The sequence below is a fragment of the Salmo salar genome, chromosome ssa16 (genome assembly GCF_905237065.1).
Source record: "Salmo salar chromosome ssa16, Ssal_v3.1, whole genome shotgun sequence".
Classification (NCBI taxonomy): domain Eukaryota; kingdom Metazoa; phylum Chordata; class Actinopteri; order Salmoniformes; family Salmonidae; genus Salmo; species Salmo salar.
The window spans coordinates 31421182-31443338 of NC_059457.1; the positions used below are offsets into that span (position 1 = coordinate 31421182).

Consider the following 22157-nt stretch of genomic DNA (forward strand, 5'->3'; position numbering starts at 1 on the left):
CCTGCAGGAGGGGGCGTATCACATGAGATGTCTCACCGTCTTAAGTCCCCACAGACTGTACGATTTTAGGTGTATTATGCAATGATTTTGCCGTCTCAGACAAAATTTCCACTTCATGGGGCAAATTCTTAGGTCATAAACGATTGTTGGACGTCTTGGCAGTGTGACAGGGTCTCGGTCTGCCGATTAGGTGCCGCTACGTTCAGTCGTAGGCTCCGACAAATGTTTAGCCTTTATCGTGTAATATGGCTGGTGTTACAAGCCGATCCCGGTGACTGACCAATGGGAACAAGGCCGGCACTTGAGTATGCACATAAGAATACGATTATTGTGAATAGTCAGACTAATATAATAGTTTGATTAATGCTTTGCAAGAAGAAACATTTCACTGGTAATCCTGTTTACATGATGCACAAAATCACCAATCAAAATAAACGTTCTACCACAGCGACCATGTTATTTTGGGGAAGCCAATGATTATTATTATTATTATTATATATATATTTTTTACCTTTATTTTAATAGGGAAGACATAGTGTTACCTAGGTCTCTTTTTCAAATGCGCCCAGTTGATTCTGAGTTTGTATGTAAAAACTATTTCTAACATGCATATTTTCAGTTTTTCTGAGCTCACTACACTAGACCGCTGCAGTTGATGTAGCCTATGTCGGCTGTTGTAGCCAGTTGCAGAATGTGACGACAGAACTGAAGCAAATCGTACAATCTGGCCAGGTTGATATCAATATTTTAATTTGGGAACATCGCACAGTGTGACGTGTTTTTAATTGCAAAATACTGAATCTAACGTACGGTCTGCAGGCCGGCCTTTAGACCTGGCTGCTGCTGCCATAGAAAAGGGAATTAGAACACAGATACAGTATGGTATCTCTATGGCCGCTCCTCTCACCCCACAGCAGGTCTGTGTAAGAGGCATGACCACAGGGCTTTGTCCTTCACAGAGGGGGCTAGAGATGGGCCTCTGCATGGTTGATATCTGCCTCTCAATAAGGCCAGCTAACTGTCAGATACAGAAGTACAGACGCTCACAAAGAGAAAGAACAGAGAGTTAAACAGTAGTATCTGACAAAACAAACATTGCCTTTGTGTTCCCTTGCTGTGAGTGTGTTAAACCTATGAACTATCCCCAATGATGTATGGGTGCAACTTCAAAACAACCTGAAAACCAGAGGAGAATACCAGCTGTAGAAAGAGGGAGTGAGTGATTTGAAGACAAAACAAACACACGTGACATTTGGATTGAGGCGACATGAGGGACATAAGAGAACGGGATCAGAGATGAGTCCAAGGCCAGGGCTCACAGAGAAACAATAGACGGGGTCGATGGACGGGGTCGATGAGGAGCTCCTGCCTGGTGGTAAGACAGAGGACTCCAACAGAGTTCACGCTCCAGCCCAGAGCAGAGGGTTTCCAAATGTTGGCTGATTCTAGAGTGCTGCCTCAGTCTGGTTGAACCCTCTAACTGTCATATAGTGTATGTCATCCCAACAGCAGGCAGTACAGGAAGTAGAGAGGGAAGAGAAGAAGTACTACTAGTAGGGAGTAATACAAGTGAAAATCCTGTACCGGTTTTTTTGTATCTCACCACAGTCCCACAGTAAAACATAATAAATATGAGAGTTGCTCTGGTAGGATCTGAAATGCCTAACATGATGGTCAAGTGGTAGAGATGGTTGTCAAAGTAATTCCCTCTTAACGCTGTGTTGTGCAAGTTATTTTATGCACATATTTACCTTGAATTAATGACCTGTATTGTTAGTACTTGTCCTTGTACCCGAGCTGAACCCTTCCATTCCACCCCCCATGGACACCGACACCGACACACACACACACACACACACACACACACACACACACACACACACACACACACACACACACACACACACACACATACACATACAAAGCTCTCACATACACACTGGGATGAAGACTAATTAGGGAGTGAGGGAAAACACCGGCATTGTCTCAGGTAGAAACTAGTACAAAGACAGTTACACTTGGCAAACATCTGATAAGCAGGAAGACAACACAGTTTGTCTGTAAATGTAAAGGAATAACACACACTCAGAATCTCACTCTAGACCCATGTCACTAGTGTTAGATTGTTATGCTGCTATCTTGATTTTGTGTGCTGACCACCTCAGCCTTTTCCTTAGATGAACCGGCAACAGTTGAGCAGGTTGGAGAGGTGAGGGGTGAGGAGGTTGGTAAAATACCCAGTTGGTACGACGAGCCTTCCCCAGACTGGCGCCTTTGAAAGGGAGCAGGGGGGCGCCCTGATCCCAGTCAGCTGTGCCAGCCAGGCCCGGTCCTGGACAGGGGACAGGGGATGGGAGACGGGGGCAGGAGGTGGGAGGGGGTTGCGGAAGGCCAAGCAACAGCAGCAGCTGGAACAACTGTGATTGGTTAGCAGGCCTTACATGAAAGAGGATGTCTTTTGAAGGGGTGTGGCCCTGGCACACTCCTTCAAGGGCCTGGAATTCTCTCCCTCCTCGTCAGCCCCCCCTGTCCTCGTCCTCTTCATTCTCTCAGCCCCCCCTGTCCTCGTCCTCTTCATTCTCTCAGCCCCCCCTATCCTCGTCCTCTCCATTCTCTCAGCCCCCCAGTCCTCGTCCTCTTCATTCTCTCAGCCCCCCCTGTCCTCGTCCTCTCCATTCTCTCAGCCCCCCGTTCTCGTCCTCTCCATTCTCTCAGCCCCCCTGTCCTCGTCCTCTCCATTCTCTCAGCCCCCTGTCCTCGTCCTCTCCATTCTCTCAGCCCCCCCTGTCCTCGTCCTCTCCATTCTCTCAGCCCCCCCGTCCTCGTCCTCTCCATTCTCTCAGCCCCCCCTGTCCTCGTCCTCTCCATTCTCTCAGCCCCCCTGTCCTCGTCCTCTCCATTCTCTCAGCCCCCCGTCCTCGTCCTCTCCATTCTCTCAGCCCCCCCTGTCCTCGTCCTCTCCATTCTCTCAGCCCCCCCGTCCTCGTCCTCTCCATTCTCTCAGTCACCACTCTCGGACCGACTCAGTGTTTTTCAGTTTTCTACCTAATCCATTTATTCTGCGTTGGTATGCCACATAGCCGCCCAAAAACAACCCCCACCTCTCCTTCAAACCATGGCAACTGCTTAGCCCAGCCGGAGAAACAAACAAGTAAACAAATGTAAATTCACCGCTGTCTATCTATCCTCTTCCCATCTGAAAGAGAAGACAGAACCTGAGTTGCCTCAGTAAACACCCAGCTGTGTTATAGCTGAAAACACCACTGCACTCTGTGTCTCTGAAACCCAATGAATCAGAAAGGATATATTTCATCCAGACTCTCTGCTATCGCCCTCACTACCTTTAGCAGGGTTGCTATAAGAGGTCATGACCTGGCTCATGTATGTCTATAGGAGAATCCACTGATTTCCTCATATGTGCTAAATGCTAAGCTGATAGGGGCTTGAGAGTTGCACCACTCAGACGTTGAGGAGGAATGACAGACTCCACTGGGACTGGGGCTGCCATGTGATCTTTTACAACCTTCTCTCCTGCTACTGTCTAGAAATGATTTCAAAGTACAGTGTGTGTCTGTGACTGACATGTTCATAGCAGAACTCACTGCTATTGTGTGAGGCTGACGGTTGGGGGAGAGGTGGAGAGCGGCCTGTTTGAGCCTGGGCTCCTTTGATTAGGGCCATCTAGGTAGATCCAAGCCTTCTTATCACCTGCAGCCTCTAATGACCCTGTGTGCAGGTGAGAGACACTGTGATAAGGAGCCTGGGAGCCGGGGGCGAACAGAACAAGCTGCTATGGGACTCAGCTCCTCTCCTCCCCTCTGCACTGCACCTGTGGAAAAAGGTGGGAGATTGAGATTCTATTGGTGGTTTTGTGGGCTGCCTGCTCTGAAAGTAAATGTGTAATCTCATGAGTGTTTAAAGAGACCTGGCGGGCGCTCACTTGAAGTGTAGGGAGGAAAGGGGGGGGGGGCTTATCTGCAGGAGCAGGCAGGCTTTTTGGGGGGGTTCGTCTTGGAGTGAGGGAGGGAGGGAGAATGGGGGTGGGTGAGGCATCAGGGAGACAGAATGAAGGTGTGTGTGACCTGCTGAAGAAATGGCTGCGTTCTGTTACCTATTTAGCACATAAATATACTAGATACACGTGTGTGTTTGTTTGCGCGTGTGTGATGGATGATGTGAGGAGAGGGAATGTGGGCAGGGAACAGAGAGAGATGGATGGATGTAGACGCCGAGGAGTCACTCTCCCGCAGGCTAGAGCAACAGTCTAAAAGCAGTGCAGCTGCCAGTCCGAAGATCAGAATTGAGCTCATCCAGAGATGAGACGGCTGCTGTGTGTTCCTGTTAGTGCCTCACAGGCTTGTACTTTTGTGGCCTTCTTTATCTGTAACCCACACATTCCTGTGTGCACTACCTCTCTCTGTGCCTCACTCCCACACGGCCCCTGTAGCTTTACCTCGTCTAGTCTCAGCCTGGGAGCCAGAGGAGCTCTTCTGTGCTCTGCCACACACCCCAGCCATGCACTATCACACCACCACTTATTTATTTCTTCACTCCCCTTCTATATCTCTCCTCCCACACTCTCCCTCCCATTCTCTGTCTATGTAAGCGGAGAAGTCCTTCTCCTAATGAAGAAAGCGCTCCTGTCTGATTGTGTTAATGTAGGCAGTACTCTGCAGCCCTCTGGGGTTCGTGTCTCCGTAGCGCTGAGATTAAAAGAGTGTCTCCCGCATTGTGTGCTTCTCTAAAAGGTCCTCTGATTCAGCCCACATCACTGTACTGCCCGAGCAGTGACAGGGAAGGGGGGGGGGCTCAACATAGCCATTAGACTCCTTACCACTGCATTGGGCAGTGAGTGACTCAGTAAGCATCTCACTAGGCATCTCTACACAGTGCTCCACTATGCACTCAGAATGTTGTGGGACTGTGTATAAACAGAGGCTCCAGATGTGAGTGTCCCTGCCCAGCTGCTCTGTGCTGTGCTCTGGTTAGGGACCACTGGGAGGGGTGGGAGGCTGAGGTTGGAGTCCCATTCTGGGGCAGCAGGTAGCCTAGTGGTTAGAGTGTTGGGCCAGTAACTGAAAGGTTGCTGGACCGAATCCCCGAGCTGACAAGGTCAAAATCTGTCGTTCTGCCCCTGAACAAGGCAGTGTTCCTAGGCCGTCACTGTAAATAAGAATTAGTTTTTAACTTACTTGCCTAGTTAAATAAAGGTTAAAAAAGAATAAATACAAGAATTCTGTCCCCCTGAGCTCGTGCTGGGATGCAGCTTTGATGTCTCTGCCTGCACTCAATGGGGCCCAAGCTTTAGAAGCCCAACTTGAAGTGTGTGGGGATGGGGATGAATTAGGACTGAAGTGGTTGGGTTAGTCTTTATAGAATCAGAGTTCACTCTTCTGGTATATAGCATGTGGGCTCATTGGTCAGCAGCACTGAGGGATGTCTGGAGTACAGCCTCACTACGGACTCAGGTGAATCTATATGTAATCTATCTGTGGCTGCTAAATGGAAGTCGCTCTGGATAAGTTGAGTTTCACACATTGCCTCTGTAGATGTGACGCAGTCTAAGTAAGGAGGTCAGTGAGAGTGTGTTTAAAAGCCTTGTTTCTTGCCTGCCAGGTCTCCCCTCCATGACCTACTGTGGACTCATTTTCTGCTCTGATACTGTAGAGAAAGGGGAGAGAAAGTGAGTATGGGAGACAGAGGGAGAGTGCAGAGGGAATCACAGGGGAAACATTGCCCTGAGTAGTGGAGCACTGATGGGACCTTTTTGGGCTGGTCCTGTTATTATCTCCCCACAAAGCCTACATCAGATAGTGGGGAGGGATGGGGAAAGCCTACATCAGATAGTGGGGAGGGATGGGGAAAGCCTACATCAGATAGTGGGGAGGGATGGGGAAAGCCTACATCAGATAGTGGGGAGGGATGGGGAAAGCCTACATCAGATAGTGGGGAGGGATGGGGAAAGCCTACATCAGATAGTGGGGAGGGATGGGGAAAACCTACATCAGATAGTGGGGAGGGATGGGGAAAGCCTACATCAGATAGTGGGGAGGGATGGGGAAAGCCTACCTCAGATAGTGGGGAGGGATGGGGAAAGCCTACATCAGATAGTGGGGAGGGATGGGGAAAGCCTACATCAGATAGTGGGTTGGGATGGGGAAAGCCTACATCAGATAGTGGGGAGGGATGGGGAAAACCTACATCAGATAGTGGGGAGGGATGAGGAAAGCCTACATCAGATAGTGGGGAGGGATGGGGAAAGCCTACATCAGATAGTGGGGAGGGATGGGGAAAGCCTACATCAGATAGTGGGGAGGGATGGGGAAAGCCTACCTCAGATAGTGGGGAGGGATGGGGAAAGCCTACATCAGATAGTGGGGAGGGATGGGGAAAGCCTACCTCAGATAGTGGGGAGGGATGGGGAAAGCCTACATCAGATAGTGGGGAGGGATGGGGAAAGCCTACATCAGATAGTGGGGAGGGATGGGGAAAGCCTACATCAGATAGTGGGGAGGGATGGGGAAAGCCTACATCAGATAGTGGGGAGGGATGGGGAAAGCCTACATCAGATAGTGGGGAGGGATGGGGAAAGCCTACATCAGATAGTGGGGAGGGATGGGGAAAACCTACATCAGATAGTGGGGAGGGATGGGGAAAGCCTACATCAGATAGTGGGGAGGGATGGGGAAAGCCTACCTCAGATAGTGGGGAGGGATGGGGAAAGCCTACATCAGATAGTGGGGAGGGATGGGGAAAGCCTACATCAGATAGTGGGGAGGGATGGGGAAACCCTACATCAGATAGTGGGGAGGGATGGGGAAAGCCTACATCAGATAGTGGGGAGGGATGGGGAAAGCCTACCTCAGATAGTGTGGAGGGATGGGGAAAGCCTACATCAGATAGTGGGGAGGGATGGGGAAAGCCTACATCAGATAGTGGGGAGGGATGGGGAAAGCCTACATCAGATAGTGGGGAGGGATGGGGAAAGCCTACATCAGATAGTGGGGAGGGATGGGGAAAGCCTACATCAGATAGTGGGGAGGGATGGGGAAAACCTACATCAGATAGTGGGGAGGGATGGGGAAAGCCTACATCAGATAGTGGGGAGGGATGGGGAAAGCCTACATCAGATAGTGGGGAGGGATGGGGAAAGCCTACATCAGATAGTGGGGAGGGATGGGGAAAGCCTACCTCAGATAGTGGGGAGGGATGGGGAAAGCCTACATCAGATAGTGGGGAGGGATGGGGAAAGCCTACATCAGATAGTGGGGAGGGATGGGGAAAGCCTACATCAGATAGTGGGGAGGGATGGGGAAAACCTACATCAGATAGTGGGGAGGGATGGGGAAAGCCTACATCAGATAGTGGGGAGGGATGGGGAAAGCCTACCTCAGATAGTGGGGAGGGATGGGGAAAGCCTACATCAGATAGTGGGGAGGGATGGGGAAAGCCTACATCAGATAGTGGGGAGGGATGGGGAAAGCCTACATCAGATAGTGGGGAGGGATGGGGAAAGCCTACATCAGATAGTGGGGAGGGATGGGGAAAGCCTACCTCAGATAGTGGGGAGGGATGGGGAAAGCCTACATCAGATAGTGGGGAGGGATGGGGAAAGCCTACATCAGATAGTGGGGAGGGATGGGGAAAGCCTACATCAGATAGTGGGGAGGGATGGGGAAAGCCTACATCAGATAGTGGGGAGGGATGGGGAAAGCCTACATCAGATAGTGGGGAGGGATGGGGAAAGCCTACATCAGATAGTGGGGAGGGATGGGGGAAAGCCTACATCAGATAGTGGGGAGGGATGAGGAAAGTCTACATCAGATAGTGGGGAGGGATGGGGAAAGCCTACATCAGATAGTGGGGAGGGATGGGGAAAGCCTACATCAGATAGTGGGGAGGGATGGGGAAAGCCTACCTCAGATAGTGGGGAGGGATGGGGAAAGCCTACATCAGATAGTGGGGAGGGATGGGGAAAGCCTACCTCAGATAGTGGGGAGGGATGGGGAAAGCCTACATCAGATAGTGGGGAGGGATGGGGAAAGCCTACCTCAGATAGTGGGGAGGGATGGGGAAAGCCTACATCAGATAGTGGGGAGGGATGGGGAAAGCCTACATCAGATAGTGGGGAGGGATGGGGAAAGCCTACATCAGATAGTGGGGAGGGATGGGGAAAGCCTACATCAGATAGTGGGGAGGGATGGGGAAAACCTACATCAGATAGTGGGGAGGGATGGGGAAAGCCTACATCAGATAGTGGGTTGGGATGGGGAAAGCCTACATCAGATAGTGGGGAGGGATGGGGGAAAGCCTACATCAGATAGTGGGGAGGGATGAGGAAAGTCTACATCAGATAGTGGGGAGGGATGGGGAAAGCCTACATCAGATAGTGGGGAGGGATGGGGAAAGCCTACATCAGATAGTGGGGAGGGATGAGGAAAGCCTACATCAGATAGTGGGGAGGGATGGGGAAAGCCTACATCAGATAGTGGGGAGGGATGGGGAAAGCCTACATCAGATAGTGGGGAGGGATGAGGAAAGCCTACATCAGATAGTGGGGAGGGATGGGGAAAGCCTACATCAGATAGTGGGGAGGGATGAGGAAAGCCTACATCAGATAGTGGGGAGGGATGGGGAAAGCCTACATCAGATAGTGGGGAGGGATGGGGAAAGCCTACATCAGATAGTGGGGAGGGATGGGGAAAGCCTACCTCAGATAGTGGGGAGGGATGGGGAAAGCCTACATCAGATAGTGGGGAGGGATGGGGAAAGCCTACATCAGATAGTGGGGAGGGATGAGGAATGCCTACATCAGATAGTGGGGAGGGATGGGGAAAGCCTACATCAGATAGTGGGGAGGGATGGGGAAAGCCTACCTCAGATAGTGGGGAGGGATGGGGAAAGCCTACATCAGATAGTGGGGAGGGATGGGGAAAGCCTACATCAGATAGTGGGGAGGGATGGGGAAAGCCTACATCAGATAGTGGGGAGGGATGGGGAAAGCCTACATCAGATAGTGGGGAGGGATGAGGAAAGCCTACATCAGATAGTGGGGAGGGATGGGGAAAGCCTACATCAGATAGTGGGGAGGGATGGGGAAAGCCTACATCAGATAGTGGGGAGGGATGGAGAAAGCCTACATCAGAGAGTGGGGAGGGATGGGGAAAGCCTACATCAGAGAGTGGGGAAGGATGGGGAAAGAGAAAGGGGTTAGCGAGGGACATGGATCTTCTCTTAGCGTAAAAAGCAGATCCCCAGAAGCCTCTCTCTCTGTGCTCCAGTGGTTTCTCATCAAAGGGATGGGATATCACAGGAGCCAGGGGCGATCTTTGTTCTGGGCTGGGGGAGTCAAAAGGCCAGAGAGAGAGAGAGAGGACAGATCAGAGTGGAGGGACAAAGGGTTCACACATGCACCACATCAGCTCAACACCCACTCCTGACTCCTGAGTGGTGTCATTAGTGTGAGGATGTGTGTAGCCATGTAGGGTTCTTTCTTTGTGTGTGAATATGGTGTGTGAGGTTGGCCTTGTTAGTGAGTAGTAAACCTAGTGGTCATGGCTTTAATTGGGGCTGGCTCTTTGATGTTGTCATGGTCCTCTCAGTAGGGTCAGGGATAGAAGGGACCAACCTTGAGACAGGAAATACATAAAGCTTGAAATAATGGGGAACTCCGGCTATGTTCTAGAGTCAGTAGTGCATTCATGTAAAAAAGCAAAGCCTAACGCTGCTTATTCCACAATCCAAACAACATGGAAGTATTTCTATTCCCACTTGACACTCTCTCTACCATAGAAATGACATATGAATAGATTCTCCTGTTCTTATCCGACTGTGCTGTGACTAATACCCTGTCACTGCTAGGAGACCTCTCTCACCACGTTTCCACGGTAACACAGTCACAGACATTTTTTTCAATATTATTTTTAATTTTTTAAATTTAACCTTTTATTTAACTAGGTGTTTGAGACAGACCTAAGTGTGGTGTTGCCAGGAGATGCTGATGAGAGATTTTACATAGGGGTTGTAGACAAACACCCTGAGAGAGAGCGAATGAAAGAGAAAAAAAGAGAGTTGCAGAGAGAGAAGTAGAGAGTGATGATCCCATCCAGTCACGGCCGGCCCAGTCACGGCCGGCCCAGTCACGGCCTGCCCAATCACGGCCGGCCCAGTCACGGCCGGCCCAGTCACGGCCTGCCCAGTCACGGCCGGCCCAGTCACGGCCTGCCCAGTCACGGCCGGCCCAGTCACGGCCGGCCCAGTCACGGCCTGCCCAGTCACGGCCTGCCCAGTCACGGCCTGCCCAGTTACGGCAGCTATTTGGGGCATGTGTCCCTGGCCCGTGGGGCTGTTGAGGGGTCTTTGCGGATTAGTTGTTGGGCGCTCCCTGTCTCCAGTTTCTCTGTACTCCATCCTGCCAGGCCCACCAGGCTGACCCCCTGTGCCACATGGCACACAGGGGCCAGGGGGCCAGCAGGAGAGCTCCGACAGAAGTGTGGAGTTAATTAGGGCCTGATTAATCCTGCAGCCCGGACCAAGCAACCAGGGATATGGGGCTGTAAATCTACACACCCCACCCTGCGTCAGCGTCTCAGCCCCCCACACCCCCCACGGGCTCCACTACAGTCAAGCATTACTGCACTGCTCCCATTTACTGCTGCAGCTGGGAGGGATATTAGTTCTGATCTGGGTCACACACCAGCTGCTTGGAAAGTTTTAGGTTAAACAACCCTAGTTCTGAGGGAGGATTATGACCTTATTTAAGAGCATTCTCGGAATTGAAACCCTTCGTCACTACTATATCCAGGTGTAGTAGTCAGTTTGAATATCCCCACATATATTTATAAATATGCAGTTTACCACATACCTATAGGATCAAATTACTACCTACCGGACAAATTCGAATGGGTCTTCTTTGACCTGTCCTATATCCTGTAGTCTGATCTGTGTGTTTGACCTGTCCTATATCCTGTAGTCTGATCTGTGTGTTTGACCTGTCCTATATCCTGTAGTCTGTGATCTGTGTGTTTGACCTGTCCTATATCCTGTAGTCTGTGATCTGTGTGTTTGACCTGTCCTATATCCTGTAGTCTGATCTGTGTGTTTGACCTGTCCTATATCCTGTAGTCTGTGATCTGTGTGTTTGACCTGTCCTATATCCTGTAGTCTGTGATCTGTGTGTTTGACCTGTCCTATATCCTGTAGTCTGTGATCTGTGTGTTTGACCTGTCCTATATCCTGTAGTCTGATCTGTGTGTTTGACCTGTCCTATATCCTGTAGTCTGTGATCTGTGTGTTTGACCTGTCCTATATCCTGTAGTCTGTGATCTGTGTGTTTGACCTGTCCTATATCCTGTAGTCTGTGATCTGTGTGTTTGACCTGTCCTATATCCTGTAGTCTGTGATCTGTGTGTTTGACCTGTCCTATATCCTGTAGTCTGTGATCTGTGTGTTTGACCTGTCCTATATCCTGTAGTCTGTGATCTGTGTGTTTGAACTGTCCTATATCCTGTAGTCTGTGATCTGTGTGTTTGACCTGTCCTATATCCTGTAGTCTGATCTGTGTGTTTGACCTGTCCTATATCCTGTAGTCTGTGATCTGTGTGTTTGACCTGTCCTATATCCTGTAGTCTGTGATCTGTGTGTTTGACCTGTCCTATATCCTGTAGTCTGTGATCTGTGTGTTTGACCTGTCCTATATCCTGTAGTCTGTGATCTGTGTGTTTGACCTGTCCTATATCCTGTAGTCTGTGATCTGTGTGTTTGACCTGTCCTATATCCTGTAGTCTGTGATCTGTGTGTTTGACCTGTCCTATATCCTGTAGTCTGTGATCTGTGTGTTTGACCTGTCCTATATCCTGTAGTCTGTGATCTGTGTGTTTGACCTGTCCTATATCCTGTAGTCTGTGATCTGTGTGTTTGACCTGTCCTATATCCTGTAGTCTGATCTGTGTGTTTGACCTGTCCTATATCCTGTAGTCTGTTCTGTGTGTTTGACCTGTCCTATATCCTGTAGTCTGTGATCTGTGTGTTTGACCTGTCCTATATCCTGTTGTCTGTGATCTGTGTGTTTGACCTGTCCTATATCCTGTTGTCTGTGATCTGTGTGTTTGACCTGTACTGCGTCCAAGCCACACTGCCTACATCTCTCCCTCCCTCTCCCTCTCTGCCATCTTTGAGTGGGCAGTGGTGTAGATGAGGTCACTCTTCCACTGAGGAGGACCCAGGAGCTGGGTTGCTATGACACAGCTGCAGCCTGCCATGCTCTGTGCTGGGCCGGGCACTGGCATCACAGCTGATCATGCCTGTAACCTGTGCAGCTGTGAGGCAGTGGTTACACGCCCCAGTCTCTCATGTCTAGGGAAAGATGAGGAAAAATAACATGGAAGAGAGATGCTTGGTGGGGAGGTCATCATCTGCTGTTTGAAGCTGGTGTACAAAATCATCTGCCCCCTGTCCTCCGTCCCTCCTACACATCTCTCGAATGGTCACAGATGGCCCCTCATCAGGCTGAGATGGGGGGGTCTGTGGAGGAATTCTCCTGCACGGTCGGCCTTCAACTCCCCTCAGCGTTTGGACTTTGACCCTAGGATAAAGCACTCAGGGCTTTGTTATTCATGGCCTAGTCAGGACCATAGAATAGATTTAGGAATTAAATACTAGAATGAGCCTTCTTATGATGGGATAAAGGTCAGCCATTTTGGTCAGGGAGTTGGTCAACCATGGTTTGCCAGTGCTGTGATAAGATATTGTGTAAAAGATTATGAATTTGAAGAATTTATCTGCACTGTGTTTGTTAGCTAGCTAGCCAGCCACTTTTAGAGGAATGATTCCATAAATATGTTCAAATGAACTGCTAATATGCCAACATTCCATTCAAACAATGCAGTCAGTCCTCAGCCAAATGTTTTCCACACACATAGCTACGTGTAGCCGACTTAGACTCCGGGTCCCCACATTTTCCAAATCTCCCACACCATATAGCCTGAAGCCATAGGGCTCTTTTCACAGGCTCTGTTTCTCTATGTGGGAGCATTGTGAACAGTAGGTCAGGATTTTAAACTGGTTACATGTATATTGAACAACCCAGCAGCTTTTCAGCATGTTTTGTTATATCTGTATAGCAAAAAATCAACAATGAAGTTGGCTCTTTTACAATGGAGGTCAATGGGAAAGAATGTTGGTTTTCCTCAACTTGTGTGTGTGGTCGCGGGGAATTCCTTCTTATGACATGAATACCGACATGGAGTATAGCACTCACAGCTTTCCGAGAAAACAACAATTTTGACATTTATGGTCTGTTTGCATATATTTTATCAGCTATTTATACAGAAAATTGGTATAAAACCCATATAAACTGTATTTATAATTACACAACAATATTTTAGGTTGACAATTTTATTACACCATTTCTGTTATACAACGGGTAATCGTGGATGCTGATTGGTTAAAACCTAATTCCAGCCGGTGTCTATTGCACAAATTACCACCGGCTAAATCTAGGACGTTAAAATGCCTATTTACTCTGTTCCATCTGACTGCACAATCCACTGTCTCATCAGCCCAGCTAAGCAATTTATATACTAGATCTACACTGTAAAAAGCATCATTTCTTTTAGACTAACATTTGGTTTTCAACAGCGGTGTTTTGTAATAACCTTGCTGTCTGTCTCTGACATTTGCAACATTGTTTCAATATTGAAATGTGATCTCCAGCTGTCCTACAGTAATGAAGGTGTTGGGAGTCGGGACGAGACAGACAGGCAGACAGCTTTTCCCAGCCAATCGAAATCATGAATCAGCAAAGTTTTTATGGATATACTGTATATGAAGAAATATCAATAGAAAAACAGGAAATGAGGCTAGGTTGCTGTCATACCAACTTCAGTTTGAAGTGATTGTGTTAGCTGTGTAGTTGGCTATCTCTTCTGAACAGTGTCCTGGCGAGAGAGCAAATGTTCTATGCCAGGTGAAATCGCACATCATTAGCATCCCCCCAAAAATCACTAGAAAACAGCTTAAACAAATGCAAATGCAGCTACTTTGCTATTATTCTGGCTACACTACACTAGCAAGCAAGGAATAAGAATGTTGCCAGCCATCATGACAACCGAACCGATAGAAAGAACGACTAGCCTGCTTGGGTAGCAACCCTAGATTTGTCTCGGGACTATATCTCGTGGAAGGATGAAATAGTATAAATAAATTCATCAAAATGACGTTTTTTATGAAAATATGTCAATCATTATTTGTGTATATGTTGGTATCCCGTTGTATAAAAGTGATAATACCCTCGAAGCCGGTGTCGACATCGTCTCGGGCATAACAACACCTGTGCCAATATATCCTCCAAACACCGGCTTCTCTGGCATTATCACTTAAATATATCACATACCTTTTATTTTCCTGCATATGTAAAATCAGGATTATGCCTCTCCTGCCATTCATTCCAAATAGACTGGTTTGGATTTCTCCCTGCCAATATGACTGCCATTTTCACCTCGTTCTTGAACTTTGAGTGTTTACGACAGCCCTCTAGTAATTGAATAGGATCTCTATGGTCAGGGTATTGTACTAACGCTACAACACTCACACTCCCTGGGAACTGAAATGTGTTCTGCCTCTGGGAGAGTAATAGAAACACACAGACTGCATTTTCATTAAACCTAAATCAGATTGAATTCTCCTCGTCATAGGGATGGAATTAGGATTATTAGGTTATTATAATATTTTATATTATAATAACACTTTACCTAAGGTGTTTGAATGTAGCATCAAAAAGCTATCAAGGGTATCGAAGGAAGCCATAAAACTGTTTCATTTTCAAACATGTGAAGAAGTGAGGTCCAACGTGGGATATCGGTCTTCGTAGTCTAGCCTTGGTTCACTTGAAAGACCACGTCACAAGAGTCAGAAGTTTTCTTTGTCTTGCCTGTTGCAGGTGGACTGGCAAACCCTTGTGTTCGCAAACCATCTGGACAGACAGACAGGGTGGCTGTGGAGAGTGGTGGCATGTATCATGGTGTCAGCTGGGTTAGGGGTCAGTGGACTGTGGCTGGTGGGGGACATGGGCAACAGAGGGGCAGTGGGGTGGTGGTGATGGGGGCTCTGCAATCTGTTCCTCTCCTCAGGGTGACCCCTGTTCCAACAGACAGAGCCTCCATGAGAGTACCTGCCAGCCCAGTAAAGCAGCGAGGGCTCAGGGCAAAGCATCACTGCTCCACATTGTTCTACACCCTCAATGGCTCTAATGTAGCTCCTCGTCTTTTAGTGACATCATCATTATGACCTGATAGAATGTTGTGACAGCTTTCGGCTGGGTGTGCCCCCCCCCACCTCCCTGCTTCTCTCCCATTGACAGAAGCCTTTCAACACTATTGATGAGGACTTGGCTCAGAGCCAGAGCCTATATGTACCCATCCCCTCCCCTCCCCAGCGTCTTCCTCCTTGATAATTCACACTATTGACCGCCATTACTTATGCTGATGGAGCTCAGGGCCTCAGAGGGCTCCTCCAATACCATTAGAAGACTTTAAGGGCCAGCTGAGGAGGGCATTGATAGGGCTGGCTCATTACCATGTGTTGAATTACCAAAACTCTGAGAATGTTTCCTTCTAATCTCATTAAAAGCTCACGGGGGATCTTTGTCAATAAGAGCGAGGTTGTGTGATAGACATCTGACTTACTTCTGTCAATAAGTAGCCTGACGCTCCCAGGAACATGCTGCTGTGTAATGTGGGATCATGTTTCTGTGGGCTGTTTACATTCATGTCAACAGGACAAAACATGACAGATAAAACGCAATATATATGAATAAACTCACAATGACATGTTGCCAGTTGTGCTTGGGTATCCCATCTCATCACCCTTATAGCACAAAGGAACGGGGATGTTGTTACTATGTGGTAGTAAAGGTCTTTAGGTCAAGAGGAGCGTACAATAAATGTTGTGATCTACAGATATATCTGAGTATTGAGAAAAGTGAGCATTTTGTGTGAGAGAAGGCTGCCAAGGATGCTGGGAGATATCATCCTGGAATGTGTTAGATGAAACACCTGCTGTGTACTTTAAACGTGTGTGAAACTGGCTAGCTCCATGGAGAATAGGCTGTCTGGACAGACTAGGAAAGTAAGGCAGGGATTGGGGGAGAGACATGGAAAAGGGGGGGGGGGAGTTTTGTGTAGGGAGACATTCTAATATTACTTTGGTTCAGTTGATTCAATTTGTTCTGGGGTTTTCCCTTACTCCTATTTCAGCGTATAGGCTGTAAGAACGGGTGGGAAACATGGACTTCCTTTAGACACTGCTTCTGAATGAATGGAAGTTACTGAGGGAGCCATATAGAGGCGGAGGAAGGATACAGACAGGACATGAGGACAGGGATGAGACATATTAACAGAGGCAGATTGTCAGATTTATTTCATGTGCAATGGCTTAATTATCTGTTTAGCTGGGCTGTCACCTTTCAAGTGGCAGGCAGCCTGACTGGGAGAGCAAATATTATTACAGGATCCAGGAGAGTTGTGGCGTTTCATTAGCGAAGAATGTGATTGGTTTCTTGAATGCCAGTCAAGCAGACTACTGAGGTACCCTTCACAAAGGAGAGGCAGAGAAGGGGAGTAGAACTAACAAGGCTGGTGTGTGTGGGTGCTCGAGTACTCATGCATATTTGTGTATGCAAGCGTATCGGTGTGTATTTGTTTCTCTGTCTATCTAAATGGACAATGGATTTATTTTATTGAACGTGAACTCACATATTGATTACTAGTAGATATTTATTGCAGCATTTTATAAACTTGGATTGGTGCACACTAAATATCTGAAGAGCATCTATCTCACTACCACCTGCCTGGTTGCCATAGCCACTAGTGAGGAGTGGAGGTGGAATTCCAGAGTGGATATGATGAGATTCTATTAAGTGCTATTGAGCGGTTCACTAGGCACCACCATCTTGTACCAGGAGGTGTGTTCAGTATAGTTAGTATCAGTGCTACAGCTTTTGTATTGTATTATTTCTCTAAGGTGATTGACTGTGTGTGTGTGATTGGACTGCTACATTCCTCTCCCATCAGTAGTGAAGGCAGCAGTGTATCTCTGTAGCTGGGAGTAGATCATCAGAGATCTCCCCCAGTGTCCTGATTGGGAGAGAGATAGCAGCATTCCTTCTCTGTGTGATTCCACAGACCTCGTCTGCAAGGGATCGATAGCAGGGCCAGATTAAAGGAAGTTAGAGGAGAGACATACACACACAGACGAACACACAGCCAGAGGAACTCAGATGTAGACTGCCAAGGAGCACTGATGCAGGGAAATATCGTATGATTATATGACATGATATGGTCCTGATAGGGAATGCTAATGCTTTGATTCTTAATATCCTGTGAGAATGTGTACTAGTTTGGATGGAGGGTATGCTCCAGTTAGTGTCTCTGTATTGATGGAAAGCCAGTGTACTGTTGTCTATATAGCGGTCTGTCTGTCTGTTTTCATTTCCCAGGCCCAGACAGTTGACATAACCCTGAGACTATAATACTGTGGGTAAACAGGCAGACAATAGGACAGCCCTTGTTCCCATACTGATCCCCCAGGACCCCCATTCTGTTTTTACTGCCTCTGTGGTTAATCCAGACTGTCACAGGCTGTGTTGACTCCTCACTGTGGGTCAGGGGGATTTCATTATGATTGAGTCTTGAGTAGATATAATGTGCGTACTACAGTAATCGTCTACGTGATGGAGTCATTTGGACAGAGGAAAAGCACATTAGGCTTAAAGATGCATCAATTTGACAAAATACTGTAACAGACCATTCACTAACATCATGTCTCCCTCCCTCCCTCCCTGTCTCCGTCCGTCCGTCCGTCCGTCCGTCTGTCTGTCTCTCTCTATTTCTCTCTCTATCTCTCTCCATCTCTCAGGTCGTGGTGCCAACGCGGGTGGGTCAGGTATATGTGTATGACACAGGGAAGTCAGAGCAGGATGAGTATGATGTGCCCCCCAGACAGCTGCCTCCATCCCAGCAGTCCCAGGACATCTATGATGTTCCCCCGACCCACGGCCAATACAACCAGCAGGTGAGGAGTCAGCTAGAAACACATGCTCTCTCTCCTGAGCCCTAGGACCATGCCTGATGACTCCTGGCTGTCTCCGTCCCCAGTCCACCTGGTCGTGCTGCTGATCCAGTTTCTGTTGTTTTGCCTGTGGCTATGGAACCCTGACCTGTTCACCAGACGTGCTACCTTGTCCTGGACTTGCTGTTTTCGTCTCTCTCTCAATTCAAAGGGTTTTATTGGCATGGGAAAAATATGCTTACCTCACCTGTATTTATGTTAACACACTGCACTTCCCTGCCTTTCTAGTAAAGTATACATTAACATATACAGTAACACACCCAGAACACATTTCTCATCTTCCATATCATCAGCAATTGAGCCACACTAGTTGGTGTCTGGTGTATGAGAGGGGCTGTGGTATTCATGTCCTCTCACTGTCCTGCCTTGCCAGTTATTGTCTCCTATGTCACTGAAGTGATTTCATCCTCTTCACAAGATTGATGGCTATTATTCCTCTCGACTGCCTTAGACACACTTCCCGACTCGATTGGTCATCTGTCTGTGAAGTGTCTCGCTTCTCATTAATAATTGATGTGTTAGGAATATTAAACCACTCTCACTCTCCTCCCTCTCTCTCTTTCCTCTCCTCCCTCACTCACTCTCTCTCCCTCTCCTCCCTCTCTCTCTCTCCCTCTCCTCCCTCCCTCTCTTTCCTCTCCTCCCTCCCTCACTCTCTCTCCCTCTCCTCCCTCTCTTTCCTCTCCTCCCTCCCTCTCTTTCCTCTCCTCCCTCCCTCACTCTCCCTCTCCTCCCTCACTCACTCTCCCTCCCTCTTCTCCCTCCCTCTCTTTCCTCTCCTCCCTCACTCACTCTCTCTCTCTCACTCTCCTCCCTCCCTCTCTTTCCTCTCCTCCTTCACTCTCTCTCCCTCTCCTCCCTCTCTCTCTCTCCCTCTCCTCCCTCTCTCTCTCTCCCTCTCCTCCCTCCCTCTCGTTCCTCTCCTCCCTCCCTCACTCTCTCTCCCTCTCCTCCCTCTCTTTCCTCTCCTCCCTCCCTCTCTTTCCTCTCCTCCCTCCCTCCCTCCCTCACTCTCCCTCTCCTCCCTCACTCACTCTCCCTCCCTCTTCTCCCTCTCCTCTCTCTCTCTCCCTCTCCTCCCTCTCTCTCCCTCCTCCCTCTCTGTCTCTCTCTCCTCCCTCCCTCTCTCTCTCTGTCCTCCCTCTCTTTCTCTGTCCTCCCTCTCTCTCTCTCACTCTCCCTGTCTCTCCCTCTCCATCTCACTCTCTCTGTTTCTCCCTCTCCTCCCTCTCTCTGTCTCTCTCTCACTCTGTGTATGTTTAAACCCACAGCGGTTCTGTGATTCCATGTCTATTTTTAGAGAAGGTCATACATTACTAACAGGGGAAGTAGATATTTCAGTGTCTGGAGGCGTTAGAAAAGGAAGGTTGTATTTTTCCACAAAGCACAGTGAGCAGCGTGTCCTGAGCTGCCTGTGCTTTGGCTTTGAAGGTGAACCCGCTTTCTGTGTCATTCATACACACACACACACACACACACACACAACACACACACACACACACACACACACACACACACACACACACACACACACACACACACACACACACACACACACACACACACACACAAACACAGACACAGACACACACACACACACACACAAACACAAACACAGACACAGCAAAGGTCGCATGGCAGTAGAGAGGGGTAAAGAACCAGCTGGAAGGAGGAGAGAATGAGGGGAAAAGCTGTTTGACTGCGTCAGAGAGGGAGAAAAGCAGTTGGAAGACAAACTGAGAGTAGAAACAAAAATGAATGAGGACGCTGAAAGGAGTAGACATACATCCTTTTAGAGAGGCAGTGTGATCCTTCAAATATAGTGCAGGGCCTGTAGGGATATCATTGCATTCAAGCTCAGATAGCAGCCCAGGTTCACTGGACAATCTATTGAGCCCTGGTTTTGGTTTTCTGCTGAGAGGAGTAACACAAACATCTATTTTGCACTCCAACCTGTCTGCTATCAGATCAGTGTACCAGCGTTGAATACCAACTCCAAACAAATTGCATCGGCTGAATTCAAGATTCTGATCAAGTGTTTTCTCAAGGTGCCCAGTGGTTGGGGGGTGGATTTGTTATTCATACTGTAGTCCCTCTTGCCTCCTCTCTCTGTCAGTCTCATCCCCCAAAGGCCTGGAGAACAGATTGTATCACACTGTTTGGGCCGAATTATAATTGCTAATCTGCTTGTTTGGGGACAGCCACATTTCAAGTGATGGGAGTGCAATTTGCTGTGTGTTAATAAATGTTTAGGAGGAGGGAGAAGTTGGCTTGTCAGTCTGCTGCTGTTTGCTATCAGGTTGTAGAGAAACAGGGAGGAAGTTGAGTCTTAGATACCACATACTTTATTCCTCCTCAGGTGCAACGCTTATTGACACCCAGCCTGCAGATAATCCTTCCTTAGCATCATCAACTTTAGAGAGGGTCCTTTGTCAGACCCTGGCAGTAGATTATCAGACCCTGGCAGTAGATTGTCAGACCCTGGCAGCAGATTGTCAGACCCTGGCAGTAGATTGTCAGACCCTGGCAGTAGATTATCAGACCCTGGCAGTAGATTGTCAGACCCTGGCAGCAGATTGTCAGACCCTGGCAGTAGATTGTCAGACCCTGGCAGTAGATTGTCAGACCCTGGCAGTAGATAGTCAGACCCTGGCAGTAGATTGTCAGACCCTGGCAGCAGATATTCAGACCCTGGCAGCAGATATTCAGACCCTGGCAGTAGATTATCAGACCCTGGCAGTAGATTGTCAGACCCTGGCAGCAGATATTCAGACCCTGGCAGTAGATTGTCAGACCCTGGCAGTAGATTATCAGACCCTGGCAGTAGATTGTCAGACCCTGGCAGCAGTTTGTCAGACCCTGGCAGTAGATTGTCAGACCCTGGCAGTAGATTGTCAGACCCTGGCAGTAGATTGTCAGACCCTGGCAGTAGATTGTCAGACCCTGGCAGTAGATATTCAGACCCTGGCAGCAGATTGTCAGACCCTGGCAGTAGATTGTCAGACCCTGGCAGTAGATTGTCAGACCCTGGCAGTAGATTGTCAGACCCTGGCAGTAGATATTCAGACCCTGGCAGCAGATTGTCAGACCCTGGCAGTAGATTGTCAGACCCTGGCAGTAGATTGTCAGACCCTGGCAGTAGATTGTCAGACCCTGGCAGTAGATTGGGTTGTGTGTTTGTGAGTGTGCGTTTGTCACACATGGAGCGTCAATCTGATGTTTATGATCAACAAAATGCTGTTTAATACAGCCATTAACCTAAAAGATGTACCACTAAACCGCCCTCTAAAACTCATTACCAAGCTCCTTAACTTGGTGACTACCATCACCTATATAGTTCTGAAATAGTCTGTTCATCAACATCAGACCCTTCATGGGCTGGAGACGGACAGTACAAGACTTTGGCTGCTGCATGGCGGTATGTTCCAGAAGTTTACTCACACAAGACTGACAGCAAAGTTAATTCCCTCGCCGTTGCTCCAGGCTCAAGTGCATTGTGGGATTGAATTTGACAGTGCTTTAGAAAAGAGGTTAGGCAATAGGCATCCTCTCAAACACATTCTGTATCATTGTTGCACTAAAATCTCCACATTGATTTGAATGTTGTATTTTGTGGGCGTCACACACATATCCTTATGGTTTTCATATGTCATACAGTGGCGAATGCAGGCACAACTGACCAGTAGCACTGAGGTTTTATGAGAGCAGAGTTAGCACTGAGGTTAAGGTCTATGCTGTATAAAAGATTTTCTCCAGCTGTTTCCAACTTGAATCATGCTCCAGTCAGTCCTGCTCCAGTCAGTCCTGCTCCAGTCAGTCCTGCTCCCTGTGTGTGTGTCAGGGCCAGTCCCAGACGGGATGTGTATCCTCTGTGTAGGAGTGGGAGAGAGGGTCCTATCGCGTGTATCAACGCCATCACTAACCCCCTCTGTCTGCAGCCTTAATAATGCCTCTGTTTGTCTCCCCTTCCCTGACATTATGCACCCTAACTAATGGGGAAGAGGAGAGAAGTAAAAAGAAATGGTAGGAAG

At 48.4% G+C, this 22157-nt stretch overlaps 1 protein-coding gene across 7 annotated transcripts in view; it reads left to right on the forward strand.

Annotated features, from left to right (window-relative positions):
* LOC106573733 (breast cancer anti-estrogen resistance protein 1) overlaps positions 1-22157 on the forward strand; it is a 133310-nt gene that overhangs the window by 105712 nt on the left and 5441 nt on the right. For all 7 annotated transcript variants that reach the window (XM_014149054.2, XM_014149055.2, XM_045697161.1 and 4 more), the window contains one exon: positions 17914-18069. In XM_014149054.2, coding sequence (XP_014004529.2) covers positions 17914-18069 — 156 coding nt within the window. The remainder of the gene's footprint in view (positions 1-17913; positions 18070-22157) is intronic.